The sequence below is a fragment of the Drosophila innubila genome (assembly GCF_004354385.1).
Source record: "Drosophila innubila isolate TH190305 chromosome 2R unlocalized genomic scaffold, UK_Dinn_1.0 1_C_2R, whole genome shotgun sequence".
NCBI lineage: Eukaryota > Metazoa > Arthropoda > Insecta > Diptera > Drosophilidae > Drosophila > Drosophila innubila.
Window position 1 is genome coordinate 22,511,358 of NW_022995374.1, and position 24,568 is coordinate 22,535,925.

Below are 24,568 nucleotides of genomic sequence, written 5' to 3' on the forward strand. Positions count from 1 at the left end.
TATAACTGCTTACTAGTGACTAGTGCCATAATTAATAAGCTTCAGCTTCTAGCACTTGGATATAATAAAAAAAAATAAATAAATAATATAAATAATAACATATTTTTAAGCATCCATTTGGAATTTTTGAAGACGTTTTTCATAGCTTTCACAAGGGAAGCACAGGCGAGAAAATTGACAGACCTTTAAAGCAGATTAAAGGACTTATTTCAGAGATACCAAGTCCTTTAATAGTATGTTACATACCCATTGACCTAGCAAATATACCCTAACCGCATATGTATACCCTATAGAAGCAAACTTCTCACATTCAATCGCATGGCAAGCAAAAGTCAGATCGCATTTGAACGTTGCCGGTTGTCGGTGGCACAGTGGGCCAATCGTTGCGTCGTTGCGTCGTTCGTCGTAACCGCCGAACCGGTGTGGTCTGTCATAACAAATCGACAAACAGACACGCTGACTGCGACGCTGACTGCGACGCTGACTGCGACGTTGACTGCTGGCGGCTGTGAAGATCAGCGACTGACCAGCGTTCGTTTTTATGGGGCAGACAGACTTGAATTGTATCTGTATCTGAACGATACGAAGTGGCATCGGCAGCGGCAGACGTACGTAAACAACAGTGGGGCAGTGGGGCAACGTGTGGTGTGCGGTGTTCGGTGTGCGGTGTGCGGTGTGCGGTTCGCGGCCTCTTGTTAAGTGCTTTTTATAACGGCAACCGGCAATCCATCTGCGATCGATGACTGATTCGATTTCGGGCTAAATTGCTGGAACAAATGTTGCATGCTGCGGCATCACGAGTATTATTTAATCAAATGTGCCTTAATTTTCCTCTTTCTCGCGCACTGTGTGTAATTTGCTTAGCATCAATTGGCGAAGCGGCAAAAACTAACAAAAGAATTCAATTTAGATGCTACGTTTATTTATTCGCGTAAATTCAATTAATCCCACAATCCAACAAAATAAATAAATAAGTGTAATCAAAATCGCTTTAATTATCGCATAAATATTTTGCATAATTTCTATTATTTATAATTAGCAAATATAATCAATGATTTAACGATGAAACCAGATGAAAAATGTTCAACTTGTGCTCACAATTTATCTAAGCAAAATTAAATGATTGTTCCTTTTGTTAGTTGCTGTTCTGATTGCCCTAATTGTGTCAATTTGTTCTCTTTTTATACACATGTGTGTGTGCGTGTTTGCCACGCCTACGACCAGTTGTGATTATTTATCCAAAAATTTGTTTTGCGTGTGAAATTTTTATTAATTACTGTTTGTCGCATTTTTTGCCTGCAATTTGCTCGTTAACAATTTGGTTTTCTTTCTTCCTTCTTTTTGTATTTATTTAATTTTGTATTTTATTGTGGTTGCATTTACAAATTACATTTTTTTATTGCCACCAGCCAGCAGTAATTAGCAAATCGTTTTCATCAGTTGCACAAATGACGTCACAAACGCAAACAATATATAATTTTATTCTATATTTTCGCAATATTCGAAGAAGCAAAGATGCTTGCATTCTGCTGCACAGCGAGGGGTGTTTTAAAAGCAATTGTAATTTTGAGGAATACAGTAAGTTATGAGTTTATACAGCTTTCAAATAAATATTTACTTTTGTAAGCATCAGATTGTGAAGTATTAGGTACATTGAACTTTATCTCTACCAGAAGAGCACACCTTTAAGTGGGTCAAATAGTGCAGAATGCTGAAGAAACCTAAGGCTAAATCTATTTAAATATTATGTAAATTGGTTGGGTTTGAAGAAGTGAAAGGTTTATTCCAAAATCAGATCAACAAAGCGAACCTCTGCAACACTTTCACTTCGGTTGAAATTCTCAAGAGCTCAATTCGGACACTTTAAGTACCATAGGAAGTCCTTGAACTATTAATCTAATGTGAATCCATGTGTGATGAGATGAAACATGTGACTACAATTCGAATACTTAACTCAAGCACTCATCGCATTCTAAATGGGTTTTAATTGGCTTGCGGCTTTCATTGAAATTTATTACTGCATAAACATGCTCTTCATCTTTCTCCCCTTCAATATAGATTATTAACACACTTACATAGATGTGGCATTTGTAAGTATAAATGAATTTTCCAGCATGCAACTAAAATCCATTTGCAAGGAAATGATTGCCACAACATTTTAGTTACAATTTATTTACAGCGCATTTCGCGTGTGTGTATGTGTGTGTGTGTGCTTGTATGTGTATGTGTGCAGTATATTTTATGAGTTTTACACAAATATTTGGCATTTTTATTAAAGTTACTCGAAATGAACAGAGCAAACAACACCAAAACGATTTAAACAAGCGACCAAAATTTAAAACCCAAAGCAAAAAACGAAAACAAAATTTTGTTGATAGTTTATGGTTTACAGACTGTTTGGTTCTCTATTTCTCTCTCTATCTTCATCTCAATGTATATTTCCATGTCTATCTGTGCAAAAAGTACATGCATAAATAATTATTGCATTAGCCGCAAAAGCTTTGCCGTTATTCAGAGCACCACAGTCGAAACGTGACACTTGGCTATCAGATTTTGCACTTGGACGCTAATAAAAAAACACGCAACACCCGAAGGTTGCGGTTGTGGCACGTAAATACACCCAGTTAACATTGTCGTAAATACGAGTGAGTTACAGTTCCAACAGTTGGTAGTTAGATAAACAGTAGCAACCAAAAAAAAGTCAATCAGTCTACCAGTTGGGAGTAAATTAACTTGCCGTATGGTCATTAATAATAATATAGTTAGTTTTTTTTAGAAAGGGTAGCTCGACATCATGTCTGAAACTTATTGGTTGTCATATTCTGTTATGAACAAACCAGAAATCTATGATTGAAATGTCTAGGCAATTAAATGAAAATAGAAACAATATTCAAAATACTTTTGATAGCATTGCAAATTCTCTATTGATTTGCATTCGATCTTAAGCGTTGTTCTTTGTTGCTTGATAAATATTTGATGGGATTGGAAATTCTCTAAATTAGCATAGGTTCAGTGGGAGATTTTGGCAATCAGGAAATTCCCATTTCGGTGCATTTTTTTATTTATTTTCTGCTGGTTTTTAGTAATTGAATTGATTACTTGTTTGTAGCTGTTTTTTATAAGTGACTTTGGCCCTGTCCAATCAGCTCTCATATGCATTTATGAGCTTAATTGAGCAGTGAGACGCAGACAGAAAACGAGAAACTCAAAATGCGACATTAACACGTTTCGGCCAATTGCCACAAGCATTGACAATTAGCGCTTAACTGATGCTAACGCGATCATCGTCATCGTCGTCTTTATTTCAATAGTCATATGTAAATTAGCAGCTCGGCCAATGCATGACATAAGTATTACAGTTATAACAGTTGGCGAGTTTACAGCTTGCTGTTAGTTAACAGCGCCAGAGACGCGCTCAAAAGCTCGCTATGGAAAACAGGCAAGCAGAGCACAAAATGGCCGCCTGTGGCATCAGAACGCGTTTGTAACTCGAGCGAAACGCACGTGCTGTGCACAGAGCAGCGTCAGCAGCAGTTAGCAGCAGCAATAAAAGAGAGCCCCTAAAATAATAGTTGGGGCCAACAACAAGTGTGTGTAATAACCAACCTAGTGCTCTTTCTCTCTCTCGCTGCCTCACTCTCTCTTTATCTGGTATGTGCATGAGTATGTAAAACTCACCACTATGATAAGCTAGGGGACAAACTGTTGTGCCTTACATATTGTGCTTTTTGACTGTGTGTAAAAATATTTGCACACTCACAATGTCTTGGCCTGTACGCGAAGTCGGTTGTTCCTTGCAATTTAAACGCAAAGTGTGAAGTGCGAACGCGACAACGAGTAAGAGTGAGAGTGCGAGCAAGAGCGAATATACAAGTGATTGTGAGAGTGAGAGTGAGGTGACCAAAAGTAAACAAACTGCGACAAGTCGCGTGACACAAAACCAAAACAGCACTCACAAATTGTTAGCTGCCAAAAAATAAGCGTAAATAAAAAGCAATTAAGAGACAACAGTGACACGAATAACAAAGCTTACAGCTCCATTTACTGTAATTGTAACTGTTGCTTGCATATGTTAACATATTTATCTGACCGCCTGTAAATTCAATATTAATCTTATAGATTTTTTACTGTGGGCAACTGCAGGGGTTTTACATTGTAAAACTGGAAGCAGCTACTTACTGCGGAAGCGACAAAACGTGTCTATTTAAACGAACGGAATTGACAGTGCAAAAAAGAAGGAAATATACAAATAAAATTAAATAATATATATGAAAATGTTTCTCTTTTTATTTGCACGCGCGAGTTGAAAAGCAATAAAAAATAATTATAACGACAATATTTTGTACCGTTAAACAGCTAATGAACTGGACTATAATTAAAATAAAAATTAAAGCCAATTAAATGAAATTGTTGTATTTTTTATTTGCCTGCTTGTCTCTTAAACAATGAATGTTTTGTTCAGAAATTAATTATAATTTTTGTGTAAAATGTCAAATACCTAAGAGCATAAATAAATATAAATTAATGCATATATTGATGTGATATATGTATTTTTAAAATGCCATGTGCCGTTTCGATTGTGCCGCACAAACTCGAGCAAATTTTGTGTTTGCATTTTAATCAATTCAAGCAATAAAATAAATTTTTATTTGTCTTATATCTCCAGTTTCTTGTTCGGTTCCGTAGCAAAGACAAAGGGAATTTTGCCACTCATTTAAAAATCAATACAAAAAAAACAACATAACAAAAGCCAAAGAAATACGTAACGATACAAAAAAGTGGACAACGCAGCAAAGAATCAAATGAAGCAGCAACAACAACAAAAACAACAGCAAACAACAAGAATATCTAAAGCCACAAAACGACAGCAAAAAGTTAAACAACCTGCGAAATTTGCAAAAAGCAACAACTAAAAAAATAACAATAATAGCAAAAAAACCAACAAAAAGTACAACAACAACAGCAATAACATGTCGGAGAACAGCGATAACAATGGCGAGCAGCAGAGTCAGGGCCAGGGGGCGGAGGGCGAGGCCGTTGGCGAGAATAAAATGAAGTCACGTCTGCGCAAAGGAGCCTTGAAGAAAAAGAACGTCTTCAATGTCAAGGATCATTGCTTCATAGCACGTTTCTTCAAGCAGCCCACATTCTGTTCGCACTGCAAGGACTTTATTTGGTAAGTCAACTATATGTTTTTTAACTTGGCTAGCAGCCTTATAAATTGCCGTTGTTGTTGTTATCTTTTTTGTATTAGTTGTAAACAATAAAATTCTGAATGCTTTATTATCAATCAACGGATTTTTTTGCAAACCTCCAATTAAAATAGAAATTCTAAGAACAAAATGTTAGAATGTCTGTACATTCGTGAGATTTTGTTGTAAATTCCATTTGATACTGTTGAAATTATGTCCCATGTGCAACGTGTGGCACTTGTAGGTCTTACACTGTGACAACAGAATTGGATATATAACTTACCGTCTGCAATGCGGCCAAGCAGCAATCGATAATTTGTCTATCGACAGAAGCTAGCAAAACTATAGACCTCGACTATAGGAATACCCGTTACATACTCTTAGGAGCTTATATTGCTTTAATTATATCTTAATTAGCCTTTACTGCCGTTCTAATTGTCCGATCTTGCTGCGATTAAGTGGGATATTAAAGAATAATAAAAGACAATAATACTTACCACAAAAAACGTGTAATAACCTCCAAAAATAATATTTTTAGAATAAAAATTGATAAATATTTCTTATTTTTGCTGCCAGGTCTTCTACCTCAGCGTAGTAGACTTTTGAATTTTTATTATAAAAATTGAAAAATAATTTTTATTTTTGATTTATATAATAAAATTTGAAAATAATAATTATTGTTTGATTTTTATATAAAAATTTAAATATAATAATTATTTTATGTTTTTATTATATAAATTAATTTTAATATGTAAAAATGATTTTTTTCAAAAATATCAAAAATAATAATTATATTTCCATTTTAATGCAAAAAAATTATCGCAGTTACTGTCCCTGGTTTATACAGACGGACATGGCTATATCAATTCGTTTGCTTAGGCTAATCAACAATATAAATACTTTATTGGGTCGGATATGCCTTCTCCCTGTTACATACATTTTTTAAGTAACGGGTATAAAAATACCAACAGCAAAAGATAATGACATTGGAACTCTACTTGATATGCCAAAGGTAGCAACAACAATAACAACAAAAGCAACAACAGCTACAAAAAATTAAACAACAACAAGTATTCCCGCTCCTGCTTTTGCATAATATTTAATTTAGGTAAAAACCGCTTGAGAAATCCTGCTTAATCCATTGTTATGCTTACAAAAACACGACAAATATAAATTTTGGCAGCACCACCAACTCAATTTCCCAAGTCCAGTTTATACTTCTGCTTGTGTTTCTGTTCCTGGTCCTGTTCCTGGTCCTGGTCCTCCCTTTTGCCTTCTACTTGCGGATTATAAACCAATCTCATGCGCATTAGGTAGAATTTTTGGGTCAGCGTTCATTTCTCAACTCCATTTAGATTGCGTTGACACTGCGTAACCTTAGCAAATATTTGCTTAGTTCGCCAGTGAACCAACAAATTGTCCTAAGCACTCAACATTTTATACGAAAATATTATTGTTTCTTTGTTCTTACAGCGGCTATCGATCGGGATATGCATGGTTGTAGGTATTCTTCAAGTATTTCAAAAATTTACTTGTAGAATCATTCATAAAACGCGTAGTGCTAGTTTGAGTTCATAAAAACACTGAAAGAAAAGCAAATACTTTGAAGAAAACAATACTTATTTGGCCCTTCTAATTCCCAAATGGTTTACAACTGAAACCACAAGAAAGTGACTGAGAGTTAAGATAATTCAAATTAAACTTGCTGTGTAAGAAAGTCACATTCTGTTAATTTACAGGCATATTAAATATGTATATTTAATATTCATAGCTTAGTCAGTGCATCTGGAAGTACTTGATACTATGTCAACAGCTTTGGCATAATTAATTCACATTTAGTATTCACAATGAGCTGTGAAACTCTCTCAAATGTCTTGTCTAATCATAGAGTTGACAGTTTAAAGCTTTGCCATGAAAATGACAAGAAAATTAATTGGAAATTTTTCAGTAAATAGCTGAACACATGTCAACAAGTCTATTGGAGTCTGTCCCTCAGTGTCCATTAGAAAGGCAGACGGAGAAAACTGAATTTCATTTGAGTGTGACGTTAATCATTATTGGTGGTGGTGTTATTGTTATTTAAGCTTCAGCTCTTGGCTCTTAGCTAATTGCCATAAAACATTCAAGCAGCATTTAGGCAATAATTAAATTAATTACTGCTGAAAGTCTGACACTGGTGAGCAATATGCGAGTATGGCCAAAATATGAGACTTGAAACTCAACTGAGCCATGTGAAAATGATACAAGATACAGTCATTAAAGCAGTTAGCAGATATACTCGTAGTTTTAGATATAGATAAAGATACAGATATGTAGCTGACACTGCATTGTTTCACAATGTTGTTGGTATTGGCTATACGCCACATTGTGAACGCCTCTTTTGGCCAGCGGCTAATTAACAACTTCGCCTCGACTATCGACTTGGCTTTTAATTAATAGTGTTGGCTCTTTGGTTGCACACGTCGCAAAAGGCGTTGCAGGCACGTAGTGAACACAACCAAATGAGTCGCCTCAGAAGCTCTAACAGAGAATGGGGTGGTGCAGTGGTGCTGTGGTGCTGTGGCACCCAGGTGGGTAACTGTTTCGGGTAGCAAATTGAAACTACCACCGTGTTTATGGCACATCATTTGCATAACAACGCCCAACAAAATGTGTCGGCTTCGACAAGTTTTAAGATACTAGCGAACACAACTTTGAGATACTATACTTAAGCATCTTCAGAGAAATGCACTGAAATTTGTACGACTCTTTTAATGCTCATCTGGGAGAGGAAGAGCTTTGATATTTGATCACATATAAACGGAATCAGATTATACAAAGTATTTGCAGTGACTACTAACAATTGATTTATACTCTGATTGTGTAAACGATAATCCTAATACGGCTAAATAGGTTCACAATTTGCTAACAAATAACGTTAATAATTAACATGTTTTTACAATTAGGTAATCAATTGCCTAATAAATATTAAAGTGTTAATTAAGGCACTGTTTATTTTAATAATTTACGTAGTAGAATTCATATTTTCTTGGGTTGGCTACAACTTGTTTATTAGCTCTTAATCTATAAATCAGTTTTGAGTGCAAGTCACGGACTTGTTAAGTTTTTATCTGTGCAACTTTTTAACTTAATCTTGAATCTCTAGCGTGTATTTTAACTTTTTTGTTTGCGTGTTAAATTAATTCGCCTTGGAAACATTCTTTTTTTTTTGTTTCTTTTCTTTTTCATATAATGCATTATAATTTTCTGCACATATTTTTTCTTTACTTCTTTTTTTCTCTCTTGGCGTGTTCTGCAAAGACCGTGAGGCAAAAATGCGCTTAATTAAAAATTGAAAAAATATAAAAAAGAGAAGCAGAAAGCACGGAAAAAAAATAGGCGAGGCACCAACAAAAAGTGTAGCATAACTGCAGGCGCGGCGCGTAGAAATTGCATTTTCAGTTCATTTGAAACGCAAACAAATAGAAACAAAAGCAAAAACTGACAGAATAGATAAACTGACAAACTGAAAAACTAACAAAAAATTTCAAACCAATTAAGTGTAATTGAAACAAAAAGTGAAAAAACATCAGACTGATGATGAAAATTCACTTCAGCAGAAAACTCATTAAATTTTCATTAAAGTTTAGTTGTCAAATCAATGCAGATCAATGGGATTATCTCAATTGGCAAATAACCAAAAATATATATACAATAAATTGGCATTAACCATCTGCGTTTGAAACTCAATTACAAATTCTCATTGTTATGCATTAAAATATCAAAGAAAACATATATGAATATATAAATATATTTCAATATGCGTTGCATGGGATTGTAATTTGCGTGCCCCGATTGCAGTCTGCTCGGGGGCTTGCCACACAGTCGATAAGCGGCTTGTGGTCAAGGCATTTATGGCTTATGGAATATGCCTAATACGAGTACACTCGTTGTATTCATATGGCACGTAAGGCTCAAACCAGCGACGTAAGCTTTCAACTGAAAGTATGCAATATAAATAAGTTAAGCACATACACACATACACAAACATTCACAAGAGCATGCAAATTACTGAGTGGGAAGGTTGGGAAAGTCAATGACAACATGACAGCAACAACAATAATAATTTGAATTGCAAATTTATATGTCCCAATTAAAATTTACATTTTCCATGTGCCATTTTTAAATGCAAGATTTGTTTAAAAATGAATTTCAGAGTTTGAATAAAATGTTTAAATAAGAGTCACGAAAATAATATTTTTAAACGGCTCTATGTTTTTCAAAGATTTAACATTTACTGGAAAGATTGCACTATGATTAATTTTTCCAATTTTTTTGGAATACATTAAATTTTTGAAAGTATTAAAATGTGTTTTTAATAACAGCAATCGACCAGGAAATGTCCAAGCTGTTATATTGCATATCTCAGAATCCAGAATAAAGGCGGCACCCCACCCACTTTTTTAGGACATTTGCGTATTGATAATTTATGCCCAATGCAAGAAACTAAACCAAAAAAAACTTTATTGGTTCTCGATTTATTAATTAATTTAAAAAAATGCCAAAATTCCCCATTGTGGGTTGGTTCATGTCATTTATTTATGAAAAACAATATCGGTCAAATGACCACCACGGCTGACTTGGCAGTAGCCTATTTGATCAACCGAATTTCAAATATCGTCCAAGTCTTCCGCTTCAATTTTCTCGAAGAACTAATTACTTTTTCATTTGTTTTTCATAAATAAATGACATAAACCAACCTTTCCAATAAGTGTTCAACCTTTGATAAATATCGAGTCATTTTTTTTATAGCAAATTAAAATTCCAATTTTTAAATGGACACCCCTGTATTTAGTTTAGTAAAAATTAAAATATCGATATTATAACTAATTTTAATAGATTCAGAAAAAAACTATGTTTTCTATCAAAGAAATTATATGGAAAATTAATTCAATAATTTTCTGTTCTAAAAATTATACTGGATCTGTCTGAATTGTGTCTGTCATTAAGAATTATTTGCATAAGCAGGCGTACAGTGAGTTCTTGTTTACATTGACCCTGACTAGTGTTTGCATTGCCTAAGGGGTTGACCTTTGCCCTGCCGTTGCCTTTTCATATTAATTATACTGATTGAATTAAATGGTAGTCAACTGGCTGAGAGCTTTGGCAAAAATTAGCATATTGATTAATATTTGCAATATGTGCAAATTAAATATTTATGCTAAGTGCTTAACACACAATTACATTCTAGCTTACACAAACATGCATACATAAATTATTTTGAGGTTTCTAATAATGATATTTAGCAAATTAACTGCTGAGTGTGTTTAGTGTAATTTTACTAATTAGTTTTGGATTTGGCATTTTACAGGGGTTTTGGCAAGCAAGGATTCCAGTGTCAAGGTATGTAAGGACGTCCGCTATTAAGCAGAATTCCCAACTAAACCAATTGAACTCGTTGCAGTTTGCTCATATGTGGTGCACAAGCGTTGCCATGAATATGTTACCTTCATATGCCCCGGCAAGGATAAGGGCATCGATTCCGTAAGTGTCTACATGCCCTACATACTACATACTCACACATACATATATGTATTTTTTACTCTTTAAACTTAGTGAATAACTAAATATTTGGTTGTAGCTTTAAGAACTGACTTCAGCTATTTTCATGTGCGAAAAGAATTTCATATTTATTCCACAGAAATATTTTATTGTGTTGCACTGTCAAATTAAACTGTCACTTCGAAGTTTATTTTTTCGGTTATGCTTTGCGTTATCCTTAAACATCTTCCCTACCCTATTTCGCCTGTCTCTGCTATGCTGACTGAGCTGTCAGCTTTGCTGTTGGCTTAGAAATGTGTCACTTTGGCTTTTTAGCATACAACGAGTCTCATATTTCTGTAGCACCAATGCTGACCTGGCTAAAACCTGTCCAAATTGTGAATTCTCAACTCAGATTCGCTGTCACTGCACACCGAATTTCATGAGAACTCATGCTTACATCACAAACAAACGTATCAACGGAAATGTATGTTTTAGATAATGCGAAGAAAATTTAAAAATTACTCATTTAAATATTACTATAAAAAAATTTTACACATGAAAATGCTGAATGTTTTTAATACAAATGGACTTTAGAATTCATTTATTATAAGCAATCAACCTAAACAATAGAATGCAATAAAATAACAAAGAAAATAATAAAAATAAAATAAAATTTAATTCTTATTGCAATATTATATATAATTTAGTGTTAAAGTTAGTTATGCTTATTGTCATCCAGCAATGTTTTATCGTCTTCATTGTGCTCTGTTTATTTACCATTAATTGTATTTTGTATTTTCATGTACCAAAACAAAATTATAAAACACATCGCTCACCAAACAAAAAAACTTAAATGTGGCACGCATTCAAAATGTAAAAAAAAAAACAACAAAAAAAACAAACAAATACAATTGAATACGCAGGATTCACCAAAAACTCAGCACCATTTCGAACCATTCACATACGCAGGACCCACGTTCTGTGACCATTGTGGTTCTCTGCTGTATGGTATTTACCATCAGGGTCTCAAATGTTCAGGTAAAGTCGTAAAAATTTTAAATACCCTTAAGTCCAAATCTCTTTACCCCCTTTTTACATCTCTTACTCCCACTTTCTGTCTCTATAACTATCCGTTTCTGCTGCTGTCTTTTATCTACTGCTAAGTTCCCCTTCTATCGCTCTTAAGACGCTGTTAACGCGCTGTTAATACTATGTTAGCTACTTTCTGTTAGGCCTTTAGCTATCGCTATTTGCTTACAACTCTTTTTAAATTTTTGTAATCTAAACCTTTTCTTGCTATGCGTGTGTGTGAGTGCGTGGGTGAAGATTATCATTAAATTTTAAAGGAATTTGTGCTATATATTAAGCGCTCTTAAATATATTTGCCATAGAAAAACCCCAACAATAATGGCAAATGACTGCAGGTACAAAACTGAATTAATAAAAGTATTATACATATTCATGTGTATGTGTATATCTAGCTGACCATATATGTATATATATATTATGTAATGACCTATGTACATATATAACCATTAAACTTGTTGTAGCTCAACCTAACTTCAATGTATATGTTGTTCTGCGTGTGTTGGTAATTGTTCGCATTTTGAAAGTTTTCGTTTTTTGTTGGCATGTGCCCAGAATTTGTACAGTCTGTGTCCTCTGCCCTTCGTCCTTATCCCAATAGCACAGTGGACAGCCAATTCATTTGCATAATTATGCACACGACAGCACAGGACGTAGACCTCGAGTAAACAATGTACCCATTTACATATTGAAGATGCCATGTGATATGTACTTATACCCAATTTGTATAGAGTTCTCGAGCCATGATATAATTAAAATTTTAATGTTTGTAAAGGCCACATGCGGGCCCCAAGTTATGCACCAGATAAGAGCCAAACCATAATCCGGCTAAATAATATTAAAATATACTAAAATGTGCTTTCGGTTAAATGCCGGAGGGAAGGCCTCGTCTTTTGTGTCTGTTCAAATATTTAATGCACTTTCGTTTTTGCCCACATAAATGCAATGTTTCATCTAAAAGTTGCACAGAGCTCAACAACAGTTGGCTTTTGTGGCAACTAACATATGTTAGTGTGGGTGAGTGTATGTACGAGGGGAAAAAGCAAAGTATTACAGAAGAATAGCAAGTCAAGAGTTCACTATATTCTATGGGTATCCGTTTTCTTCTCTTTGTTTTCGCATTTGGCTTTGTATTCCAAATCGTTGTTAGAGTATAGAAAATGTTAAAAGTCTCTTGGACTTCAACAATTTATGTCCCAGAAGAAGACTCTTTATCATAGCTATTAAACTATATACAAATACTGTTTTAATGGATAATTGAGATAAGTATAAACAACAATAAGTATTTCAATATATAAAAATAAGTTTAAATATGAAATATATTTTAAAGTAATACTTCACAGCAATAGATTTTTAAAACTTAACTAATTGTTTTTTTTGGCTATTTTCCAAAATTCAAAGAATGCAGAGATTCAGCCAGAAAGTTTATTAAGGCCCTCGTACATTTGTGTGTGTGTCTTTAGTTGACTTCAAGTTGAGGTTGAGGTTGCAATTTAGCAGAGCTCTTAAGTGCTATTTGCTTGTCGGGCCCAACTGGCAACACACAACACACTGTCTGTCTGTCGGTCCGAGACGCAAAGGAAAATCGATGGGAAAATGCGAGAGACGGCGTTCCATGGCAACTGCACACTTTGCAACACGTTCTGTTGTTTTGTTAATCAGGGCGTGAGAAATGTAACCGTAAATAGAAGTTTTCTAGAAATCAAAAAAAAAAAACCTACTAGAAGCTTCACTAATGGATGTGAATGTGTGGGAGTTTAAATGCGGCATGCAAATTGTGGCGTATTTCATCATAAATTGAACTACACCTGTAACACGTGCCTGATAAGTAAACAGAAAGCGGCAACTGTGCGGCTTCCCGCCCACATTGACAGCTCACAATGAACACGGTTATCAATTATAGTATTTCCCCAAACCAACACACACATTTGGGGCACACATGGCGTATGAGGGTTTTGTTGAAATACAAAACAAGTGCTTAAATGTTGCCTTTGAAATGTTTGAATCGCTTGTGATTGCAAACACCTTCCACAACTGCCTAGACGCCCTGATACTTCTGCAATTTGTGATATTGTTGCTAGAAATAGGATCAACTTTATTTATATTCCACAGACTGGCAGATAGACAGTGTGAGATGTGAAGCAATCAACTTATCAATGGTCGATTGCTCAGACTTAATGCAGACACAACAGATTTGGGGCCACTTAAAATTTCTTTAAGTTTATTTTCGAATTTTTTTGTCGATTTTCTATTTCATTTCAAATTGCTTTCAGGTGGCAAAGTTTGAGTTACTCGATATTGAAAAATCTCTGTTCATTGTTGGCAAGTCAATTTGTGCATTTTATTGCCCATGAATTTGTGCCTGTGTAAGTGTTTGTGTGTGTGTGTGTGTGTGTGTGTGTGTGTGTATAGGTGTTAATTTGTGCCGGCTTACACAAAACGGAAATTGAAAACGAAATTAGTTTGCAGTGCACTGTTTGATTTGCTTGATTGGTTCTTGCCTCTTGCCACATCTGTGCATCTAATTCAAATAAAGTGTGTGATTATATATACGTGTGTGTGTGAGTGGCATCCACATACACATACACATACAGCGAGATACAGCTCCTTATCAAGCATGTTGTCATAATAAATGACATGGCAATTTATAAATGCAGCGCCAACACTCTGCCACACTCCTGGCCACGTTATCAGGACATCAGTTGTTAATATGATTCCACTCATATTATACGACTATGTCGCATACGTTTTATATGCTTACGTGTTTGTCTGTGTGTATCTGTAGGCACCTCGCTGAATTACTGAAAATGAGTGCTTCAAATGGAGTTGGGAAATTGCTAGCTGGCAAAGATATAATGCCAGCGATATGCTGATAGAGCACAGAGAGCTCCAAAAGAGACCGACAACAACGACAACAATGTCTAAAGGAAGAGATTCGTGTATGTGTGTAGAAAGCAGAGGAAATGAGAGGGGAGGGGGTGGGTGGTGCGTAGGGCATGCAATGAAGAAGCGGCAAATTTGTTAAGTGACAACAGAAAATGCCAAAATGTACAAAACAACGCGTGATAAATTGTTGCACATATTTTTGAATTTTCGTTTTAATGCGCTGTGGCACGTGGCATGCGAACAGACAGGAAAATGCCACACAACAACCACTCCTACCTCCCTCCCCGCTCTTTCACAAAATATTATCTAATAAAATGGTGCCAAATATTTAACAGAATCTAAACATATGAACTGGAAGTTATTAAACTGACCTCTGCCACATGCAATAAACGGGAAAATTACACTCCAAATTGTGTCATAATGAAAATTGCAAATTGATGTATGAAAAGTATTTAAAAATTTAAAGAAATTTAAATTTTAAAATAAAGCAAATATGTTTGTTTTAAGCTTGCTACGTTTTTACATCTTTGTAAATAAACTCTTTTCTAAATTATAAAAAAAAGAACACACATTTGAGAAAAATCACTTGGGATTTTAAATGGATATATTATGTTTTTTAGCTTAATGGTGTTGTTTGTAGGCATTGCTTGTTGTTGGCCGGCATTTTCTCGATAAAATGGCTTGGGAAACTTACGATTTGCAACTTCCGAGTGCCTCGTGGCAGTTAACACCACCTGTCGCTATTTTGGCAGCTTTATAGCTATGGTTGCACACAGTCTAAACACAAACAAAAGCACTGCAATTGGCAATTCAATTTCACCTTCAAACAACTTGCATACAACCGCATTTGGGGCAAACACATATACACCAGCACAAATACAGACACTCTCTCTCACACACTCAGCCTTGGGTGCTCGCCAAAGTATGCAACACTTTTTGTGTATGTTTTGCAGTTACCTCGTCCCGCAAGGCCAAACAAAGGCGTTCTGCCCCTAGCCACCCCATCCTGCCTCGTGTTCTCTTTGTTGCTGATGATTGTGTGTTTTTGTACTTTGAATTCTGCTCTTGGATCGGCTCCATTTCGTTTATCTTGGCCATGCGAGATACTCGTCCATATTAACGGCTGAGCATCATTGTAAGCTGTTGAGCCTTGTGCGACTCGGCGACAACAACAACAACTACAACTACAACAACAAGAACAACAACCAAAAGATGCTCATGCATGCGCATAATAATATCATACTCATGTATGTATATGTATGCGAGTCCTTGCCCACTTTAAGATGGCTGCCTTGAAAAACTAAAACACAACAACTTGTCTATGGCACTGATGAGTTCAAGGCTCTGACATTGCGAGTTCAAAATGAGCGTGGCAAGCTTAAGTTGAGCTACTCAACTAAAACATACCCTGTAAATATTGCTAACAAACCATCATCAGTGGCTTTCCACAACATGTCTCACAAAACTAAGCCTATTCATTTGTAATCAACTGCTGCTGGGTATAAATAGAATTTCCCTCCTCCAATGTGCTTGTGTGTGTCCTTTTTTGTCGCTGCTTTTTCTTAGAACGGATTAGGCTACAATTGTCTGGTGCTATTGAGCACTCGACAGAGCAAAATATAAATGGTTGTGTATGTACCCAATGGAGCAGTAAATTATAAGCTAGAAGTAAAGTATGATATACTTGCTTGAAACGTGTCATAATTTATAGATAAGCTCGGAAATTGTCAACACAAATGTTCAGGATTGCATTGATTAAATTGCTTAGAACTCTTTTCAAATTAGTTTTGCACATCCCACTAAAATAGACACTAAAATCAAGGTCTTAAAGTACTTAAGACACTGCAAACTCTGTTTGCTAGGTGTGGTCTACTACTTTAAAGACTTTGATCTATTTCACAGCACTTGTAACCAGACCCTAAGCACAGACCCATAACCAAATCCATTTCCATATCCATACGCACTCTCAACCTTTCCCATATCCATTTCGGTGTATTGTCCTAAGGACCAAAATTCTTGTTTTTGTTCCAATTTCATTTTTGTAAGTCATTAACTTTTGCAATGCATTTTACTTTTGATTTTGGCTGTTGATTGTTTGAATTGCTTAGACGTGTATTTGTGCAATGCTTTAGAGTTAAATGTACGCGTACATAGCGAAAAACCTGCGTTAATTTTCCATTAGCTCTCTCCAACTGTTCCAATTCTCAGGCACACCAGATGCCACACAAATGGCACAACGTTGCCTTCCTATCGCCGATGTTTTGCGATCATTGCGGCTCGCTTTTGCACGGCATCACGCACAAGGGTCTCAAGTGCCGAGGTAATGTCCAACAGAGTGTTCAGCTGACAGATTTATATATTTTTATGAGTATGTGTGTGTGTGAGAGAGTTTTCTGGAGAGTGGCTAGAGATGCGTACGTACATTGTTATAATTGGCGATAATATGACAATAATTGCAACAATTTATGTATTTACTGTATTATGACATGTTTTTTCTGTATTGCAGCTGCAAAGATTTAATAGTTAAATATAAATTGCTTAATGTTTTTTTTTTAAATGGCTTAACTGAATAATTAATTTGTAGCATGTTTTATTATTTAATTTTTCAGTTACTTAATATGAAATTTCATTGAATAAAAATTAATTCTGATCAAAATTTTAATTTTTTTAGTTTAAAATTATAATTTTAATTTTCAGTATGTTGTATTATCCAGTTACTAACATGAGATTTCTGCAAAAAAAATTTTTAATTTTTATTTAAATTTTAAATTTGTATTTTATATTTTAATTTTAATTGCTAGCATGTTGTATTATAAAAATTATTTGTGTTGTAAATATTATCTATAATTTTAAAAAAAATTGTAATAAAATATTTAAATTTTAAATATTTATAATTGTTATTAAAATCTGAATAATTTGGAAAATGGAACAAAATGATCTTGTGAAGTTAGTAATGTTATATCGTGTCACGCGCCCATCTCTAGCCGCATCACTTTGGCAACGAAGCAATCGTCTCCTTTTGCTTGTTGGCTGAGTTCTCCTTTTGAATTGTTGCATTTACAATTAGCAACGCTTTGTTTGGACTCAAGTGCACACTTGTCTCCTACAGTGTGTGTATGGGTGTATATGTATATGTATATGTGTGTGTGGGTGTGGCTGTCTGTGTGATGTTGAGTTTCTGTTGCTGTTTTTATTGTCTTTGGCGCTTTTGTTGACAAGTTGCCGCCACTTCAGCAGCTGTCCAACCTCCAACCTTTCACATTCACGCCCACGTTCAAGCTTTTTGCATTTATTTGCTTGCACTTTGTTAAACATTGTTGTTGTTGCTTTTGTTTTATTTCTTTTTTTTTTTGCGACAAGATTTGCATTTGCATATGAAAATTAACATTAATACCAAAGGCTGTTAATCATATCAACAAAGTTTGATTTAACATTGCAGTGCAAATTGCTGCTCATTAGCATTGTCATAAAATGCATTTATATGTTAATAATATTTCATACTTTTGCTACTGTTTCAAAATGTTTTGTTATTGTTCTTATGTTTTGTTTGTTTTATGTTTGATTTTTTGTTTTTGCCTCGACAAAAACTGCGCAATTTTCCGACTCATTTGTTAGAACTCGCAAATTGCCGCCTTTAATATCCGGCTTGGCCCTTGGCAAACAAATAATTTACTTACGCCTCATTGCCCCGGCCAGGCAAACAAGGCACCAAAACCACAAAAGCAACAACGACAACAACAACAAACAATAGATAAACAGGCCACTCCACATACACACACATACAGTAATACACAAATCCACACAGACAGAGACAGTTTCGAGCAAATATGAAATAGCCGACGAGCAAACAGATTGCGAATGGAAATGTAAATGTGGCAACAGAAAATCCTCCAACAAAGAGAAGCAACCACAACCGGATGTGCGTGCCACAGCGTGTGACAGTGTGTGACAGTGTGTGTGTGTGTGTGTGTGTGTGTGTGTGTGTGCATTATCGAGCGACAATTTTATGTGGCTGAATGTATGCTAGCTGTTTCGCTCGTTTCAATAATGTTTGCAATTGTATTGCAATGGTGTTTGCTTTACGTTGTTGCATCATTCGTTATCTTGCAACCAAAACTGGCAACTCTGATAATGGACAACAAAGACTTTATTTGAAAACAAATAAAATCAAATGATTACTAAAATTAAAACTTATTCAATTTTAATATTGATTAGTTTAAAAGACTTGTTGGCATTTTGTTCTAAAATACATAGCGTATTTAATGAATTAAAGTTGTGCGACATGTGGCATATAGAAGCCTCTCTGCAACTCATCATAAGAGGCATAAAAAAATGACTGATTAAATATGCAAAAGTCAGTTTTACAATCAGCGCGAAGTCCTTATACCCTGTAAATAATAAAATAAAATTGTTATGTAAATATATGTACTGTATTATATACACCTCAATTAGGAATTGTTGTAAATATGCCAGCCACACGTTCAGCATACCCTTTTTCCATATATGTATATATAGGATATTCAAATATATATAGAGTCTGTTACATAAGCTTGCATATGTAGTTTTATTTATAAATAAATAATTTTACGCAAAAAAGCAGCACACATTAAACTGGGCCAAATTATGAACACACACAAACAAACCTACTCACACACACATACTCTTACACTTGTAGCTAGTGTTTAATATTAAGTATTGTTGTTGTTTTTGTTCCACATAATGTGGCACGCAAAGGGAAAACCTTTTCTTTTCTTCTCTGTTATTTGCTCGTTTTTTGTGTCGTTTTTTGTGCGCTGCAAAAAAGGCCTCTTTCATATTTTCATTAAATACAACACCCAAGCAGCCCAACTGCCCAGCCAGCCACGACCACAGACCACAGCCCACTGAGCACTGTCCAATGTGCTTGTGGACATCAAAAAATGATTACTTTTTCCATGTGGTCGTGTTGTATTGTGAGCAACAAGCAAAAGTTTCGAATGTTGCGTATACGCCACGTGCGCCTCGCGTCAAATGACGTCGCTGCAGATACTCACACTGTTTCGCAACGTTTGGTGTGTGGAATTGAAAGGGGAGTGGAATAGGGGTTCTGGATTGTGTCCAAATGGTCAAAGCAATTTTACACATGAGCGAAGCAAAATAAACAAACAAAGGAAAAGCCGCCATGAAATCAGCCAATGTTGCAGTGCCGCAGGACCAAACTGATGACAATTATTATTGTGACCATGATGATGATAATCATAGTGACCGGTAACTACTTAGTTACTGTAGTTGTCATGCATCAGTGTGAAGTGTTAGCGATGATGAACTATAAAATACCCTTCACTATAAAAATTGGAACTACTGAGGGAAAGAGCCTTATTTATTTTCTCTTTATATAACTAGGTTATTGAATTTTATATATTCACTGCCATACTTCTTGCTATTAATATTTTACAGGGTATTTTGATCCGCATTTACAATTTGCATGCAATGCTGAGTTTTCTGCGTTGCTGATTAAATGAATTGCAATTCCATTTCCAATAATTTCCAATTGAATGCTTTCGAGTATTCGTGCCCCCTTCTTTTTCCACTCTCCATCCTTATCTCCTCTCCTTACCACCATGCCTCGAGTGCTCACATGCCAGCGGCATATGCGCCTCAAACTGTGCAACAGTTTTGTGGCACGTTGCGATTGATTTCCTGTTGCTGCTTCCAAATTGATTGCGATTGCAGTTGACATCGCAAATTGGGCGTTGATTTGTATCTGTGTGTAGGCGTGGTTGGCGCAACGAAAAAAAAAAAAGAAAGAAGAGATCGAAATGCGGAAAATAAATAGAACTGCCTTAGGCCAATGGAGTTGGGTGAGTTTATTGGATTGTCGTCCTGATTGATAACCGAGCACAGCTGTTAGCCAAGTCTGTCAAGTAAACGGAACATTTAACTCGTCTCCTCGCCCAACTTTGACCCCATCCCATCCTTCAGCTGGCGGGTAAGTACTTGAGGCACTTCAAAACTCACTTTGTATGCGTGCCATGTCGCGTTTCCTGTGCGTGTGTATGTGTATGTGTATGTGTGCGTGAGTGTCTGTCCCTGCTTCCTGTCACTATACTATGCGTATTCCTGTTCCACCAACAAAAGAGAAACACTTTCAATCTATGCCAAAAAACTTTCTCTGGCACAAATCCAAACTGCCTACTGAGCTGCCCATCTATTTCAATGATTGCCAAGTGGCCACTAACAAGCGACTTATATTTATTTCAATACGTGACATTTGGCCTACTGACCTGACCCTACAACCATCGCTTATTTAGCATGCGATATGAACGTCCATGCCCGCTGCAAGGAGAACGTGCCCAGCCTCTGTGGATGCGATCATACGGAGCGTCGGGGTCGCATCAATCTGGTGATAAATGTCAAAGAGAATCTACTCACCGTTCAGAGTAAGTACGAATAATGCCCACTTTCATTCATTGCGTATTACGGTCAACACATCTCTTAGCCTGTTACAAACTTTTCATCCCTCTCAACTGAAATGCTCCTATTCTCGTACAACTGTAAAGCGCTTAACCAATTACGGCAACCAAGAAGTTTGCCAACTCATTGCGAAGTTTATGAGGAGAAATGCTTGTATCTATCTATATGAAGACAAAAAGTGTATGCAAAACTTTTTCAACAAGCAGCTTAAATATGTTCAAGTTGTTTTTCATTGTGAATGCTCATGTGGTGTTGCAGTATGCTCCAAAAATTCCACTCCTAACAGCGGAATGTTCCGACTTTGACCTGGTTACCAAACTCAAAGTATTAATTTTAGCTTTTCTGTACTTATGAACTTTTCCATACAATGAAATTTGGATATCCATCGATTGCGAATTTCAATTCTATCAAAAATATTCTAAACTTAAAATTATGCCTGCTCCGCGCTTGAAGGTGATTACTGTAATATTAGATACATTTAAATACACTCAATGAGAATTCAATTTGTATATTTTTTATTTCTGAAATATTGTTTTACATTTTTAACGCTTGTGCGCCTTAATTATAATAATCCAGACAGACCGTGCACACATTTTGCTGCAGCATTCCAAAAATATTGAAAATTAAAGTTGCCATTGTTTGGGTTAACTGAGCTTGAGCTTTGCAGAAGCGTTGGCAAATTGCTTATGATTTAAATTTATTCATTATGAAGAAAACTTCATACAAAATGCCACATAATGAATATGAAAATGCAGTTGCAAGACAAAAGCCTGAACCAATTACGTTAAGCTAGGATGACAAAGAGGCAAAGAGATTGACAACGACAACAATGGCCAGGTTAATGGCTTGGCATATTCTATACGATTAGCCAGAGCAAGTTGTAGAAAATTCTAAAACTTGAATATGAATTTTACAGTCAAGGAGGGTCGCAATCTCATACCCATGGATCCCAACGGATTGAGCGATCCATATGTGAAGGTCAAGCTGATACCCGATGACAAGGATCAGAACAAGAAGAAGACGCGCACGATCAAGGCATGTTTGAATCCGGTTTGGAATGAAACCATCACCTAGTAAGTGAAATAAATCATAGCTTGATGGTTAAATAAGAAAACTATCAACTTTTATCATCGCAGTGATCTAAAACCGGAAGACAAAGATCGACGCATACTGATCGAGGTGTGGGACTGGGATCGAACCTCGCGGAATGATTTTATGGGCGCATTATCATTTGGCATTTCGGAGATCATCAAGAATCCCACCGACGGATGGTTCAAGCTGCTTACACAGGAGGAAGGTGAATACTACAATGTCCCATGTGCGGATGATCAGCAGGATTTGCTCAAGCTGAAGCAGAAGTCATCGCAGAGGAAGCCGGCGGTAATGCGATGCGATACACAAGCGCAAGCACAGGCTAAGAAGGACATGATACGCGCCACAGACTTCAATTTCATCAAAGTGCTGGGCAAGGGCTCCTTCGGCAAGGTAATTGACATATTGACACAAGCTCAACTTGGCTTTCATTGGATTGCTGGATGGATTGCAGGTGCTGCTGGCGGAGCGTAAGGGCAGCGAGGAGCTCTATGCCATAAAGATACTCAAGAAGGATGTGATTATACAGGACGATGATGTGGAATGCACCATGATTGAGAAGCGTGTGCTGGCGCTGGGCGAGAAGCCGCCGTTCCTTGTCCAGCTGCATTCGTGTTTTCAGACAATGGTGCGTATACGCAATCGAGCAGGTAATGCAAACATTTAAGTTACTTCTCTTCAAACAGGATCGCCTATTCTTTGTCATGGAGTATGTGAACGGCGGCGATTTGATGTTTCAAATACAGCAATTTGGAAAATTTAAGGAACCAGTCGCTGTGTAAGTTTAGCAGCTGCTCAAAAACCAAAACAATGGACACACTATGAAATTGATGTCATCTTCCTTCAGTTTCTATGCTGCTGAAATAGCTGCGGGTCTCTTCTATCTGCACACCAAGGGCATTCTCTATCGGGATCTGAAGCTGGACAATGTGCTCCTGGATGCCGATGGGCATGTGAAAATCGCCGACTTTGGCATGTGCAAGGAGAACATCATGGGTGAAAAGACGACCAAAACATTCTGCGGCACACCTGACTACATAGCACCCGAGGTGGGCTCATGATATATTAATTATCCAACACTTGACTAAGTTTTTCTCGACTCCCTTGTAGATCATTCTATATCAACCTTATGGCAAGTCTGTGGACTGGTGGGCCTATGGTGTCCTGCTCTATGAGATGCTGGTGGGTCAACCACCCTTCGATGGCGAGGATGAGGAAGAACTATTTGCGGCCATTACTGATCATAATGTATCTTATCCGAAGAGTCTCAGCAAGGAGGCCAAGGAGGCCTGCAAGGGCGTAAGTTTAAATATGCACCTTAGTGAATTACTTTATCACATGCTCTTGCTATCTGCAGTTTTTGACCAAACAGCCCAATAAGCGATTGGGCTGTGGCGCCTCCGGTGAGGAGGATGTTCGTCTGCATCCATTTTTCCGTCGCATCGATTGGGAGAAGATTGAGAACCGTGAAGTGCAGCCGCCTTTTAAGCCGAAAATTGTTAGTAATTGTTGAAAAGTTAATAAATGAAGTACCTATAAAATGAATTATTTTATCGCAGAAACACCGCAAGGATGTGTCCAATTTTGACAAGCAATTCACATCAGAGAAAACAGACTTGACACCCACGGATAAAGTATTTATGATGAATCTGGATCAATCGGACTTTGTTGGCTTCTCCTACGTGAATCCTGAATACATTGTGAGCCCATAAGAAGTTGCAATTAAAGCTAACAATTAAATGGGCTATAGAAATACCCAGCGAGTTGTGTCATCAGTTGATATTAATTGTTAATTAAAAGACATTTGTTAGCTCATGTTTATTTAGTTCATATCGTGTTGTTCTTATGCTAAATGAAAGCAATAATCTTGTCTTAAGTTTTATTTATTGCTTATTTAACTATTAAACTTATTGTTAGGCATTCATGAGTACTCTAAGTGAATAGTCGCAGCAAAATCATTTTGCTGTACAATTTTCAAATCATTGCTTAACAATTTTCCACGTTGAAACTGCTACTCGAAGCCAAAAGGAAAACAAAACTAATATAATTAAAGTATGCAATAAAAACTTTTATTTTATATACCATTACCCAACGCTTTTCTCTGCTTTCTACTTTCACTCGAAGCTGTATAACTTTCCTTACACTGCGCTTTCATTTTCATGTTTTAAATGTCCTGACCCGTTTGACAACTTTCTCATACAAAATTTTCAATTTTTGAATTCAGCAAGTATTAAAATTGTGCTAAATTAAATAAACATATTATTACACAATATAATGAATGTTAGTAAAAATATTTTTAGCAAGCATCTGAATGTTTTTTCATACATATACAACTT

The 24,568-nt window shown here is 36.1% G+C and overlaps 1 protein-coding gene across 11 annotated transcripts; it reads left to right on the top strand.

The window, feature by feature from the left end:
* Nucleotides 1-340: 340 nt before the first annotated feature.
* Nucleotides 341-24,319, top strand: LOC117783396 (protein kinase C, brain isozyme). 11 transcript variants are annotated; one of them, XM_034620792.1, is made up of 14 exons: nt 341-425; nt 4,667-5,176; nt 10,543-10,574; nt 10,636-10,715; nt 11,639-11,753; nt 20,978-21,106; nt 22,057-22,213; nt 22,277-22,625; nt 22,687-22,860; nt 22,919-23,010; nt 23,080-23,281; nt 23,343-23,531; nt 23,590-23,730; nt 23,792-24,319. In XM_034620792.1, exons 2-14 carry the CDS (start codon nt 4,971-4,973, stop codon nt 23,942-23,944), a joined length of 2,019 nt encoding a protein of 672 aa, XP_034476683.1. In that variant the 5' UTR covers nt 341-425; nt 4,667-4,970; the 3' UTR covers nt 23,945-24,319. The 11 variants fall into 11 exon arrangements, with proteins under 11 accessions (XP_034476683.1, XP_034476676.1, XP_034476687.1 ...); XM_034620785.1 differs by lacking the exon at nt 341-425 and adding an exon at nt 451-608; XM_034620796.1 differs by lacking the exons at nt 341-425; nt 11,639-11,753 and adding exons at nt 451-608; nt 16,896-17,007.
* Nucleotides 24,320-24,568: the final 249 nt, after the last annotated feature.

Coding starts and splice junctions, on each gene's coding strand:
- LOC117783396 (XM_034620792.1), top strand. CDS start 4,971: ATGTCGGAGAACAGCGATAACAATGGCGAGCAGCAGAGTCAGGGCCAG. Junction 23,011..23,079: donor TTTAAGGAACCAGTCGCTGT/GTAAGTTTAGCA, acceptor ATCTTCCTTCAG/TTTCTATGCTGCTGAAATAG. Junction 23,282..23,342: donor CTGACTACATAGCACCCGAG/GTGGGCTCATGA, acceptor ACTCCCTTGTAG/ATCATTCTATATCAACCTTA.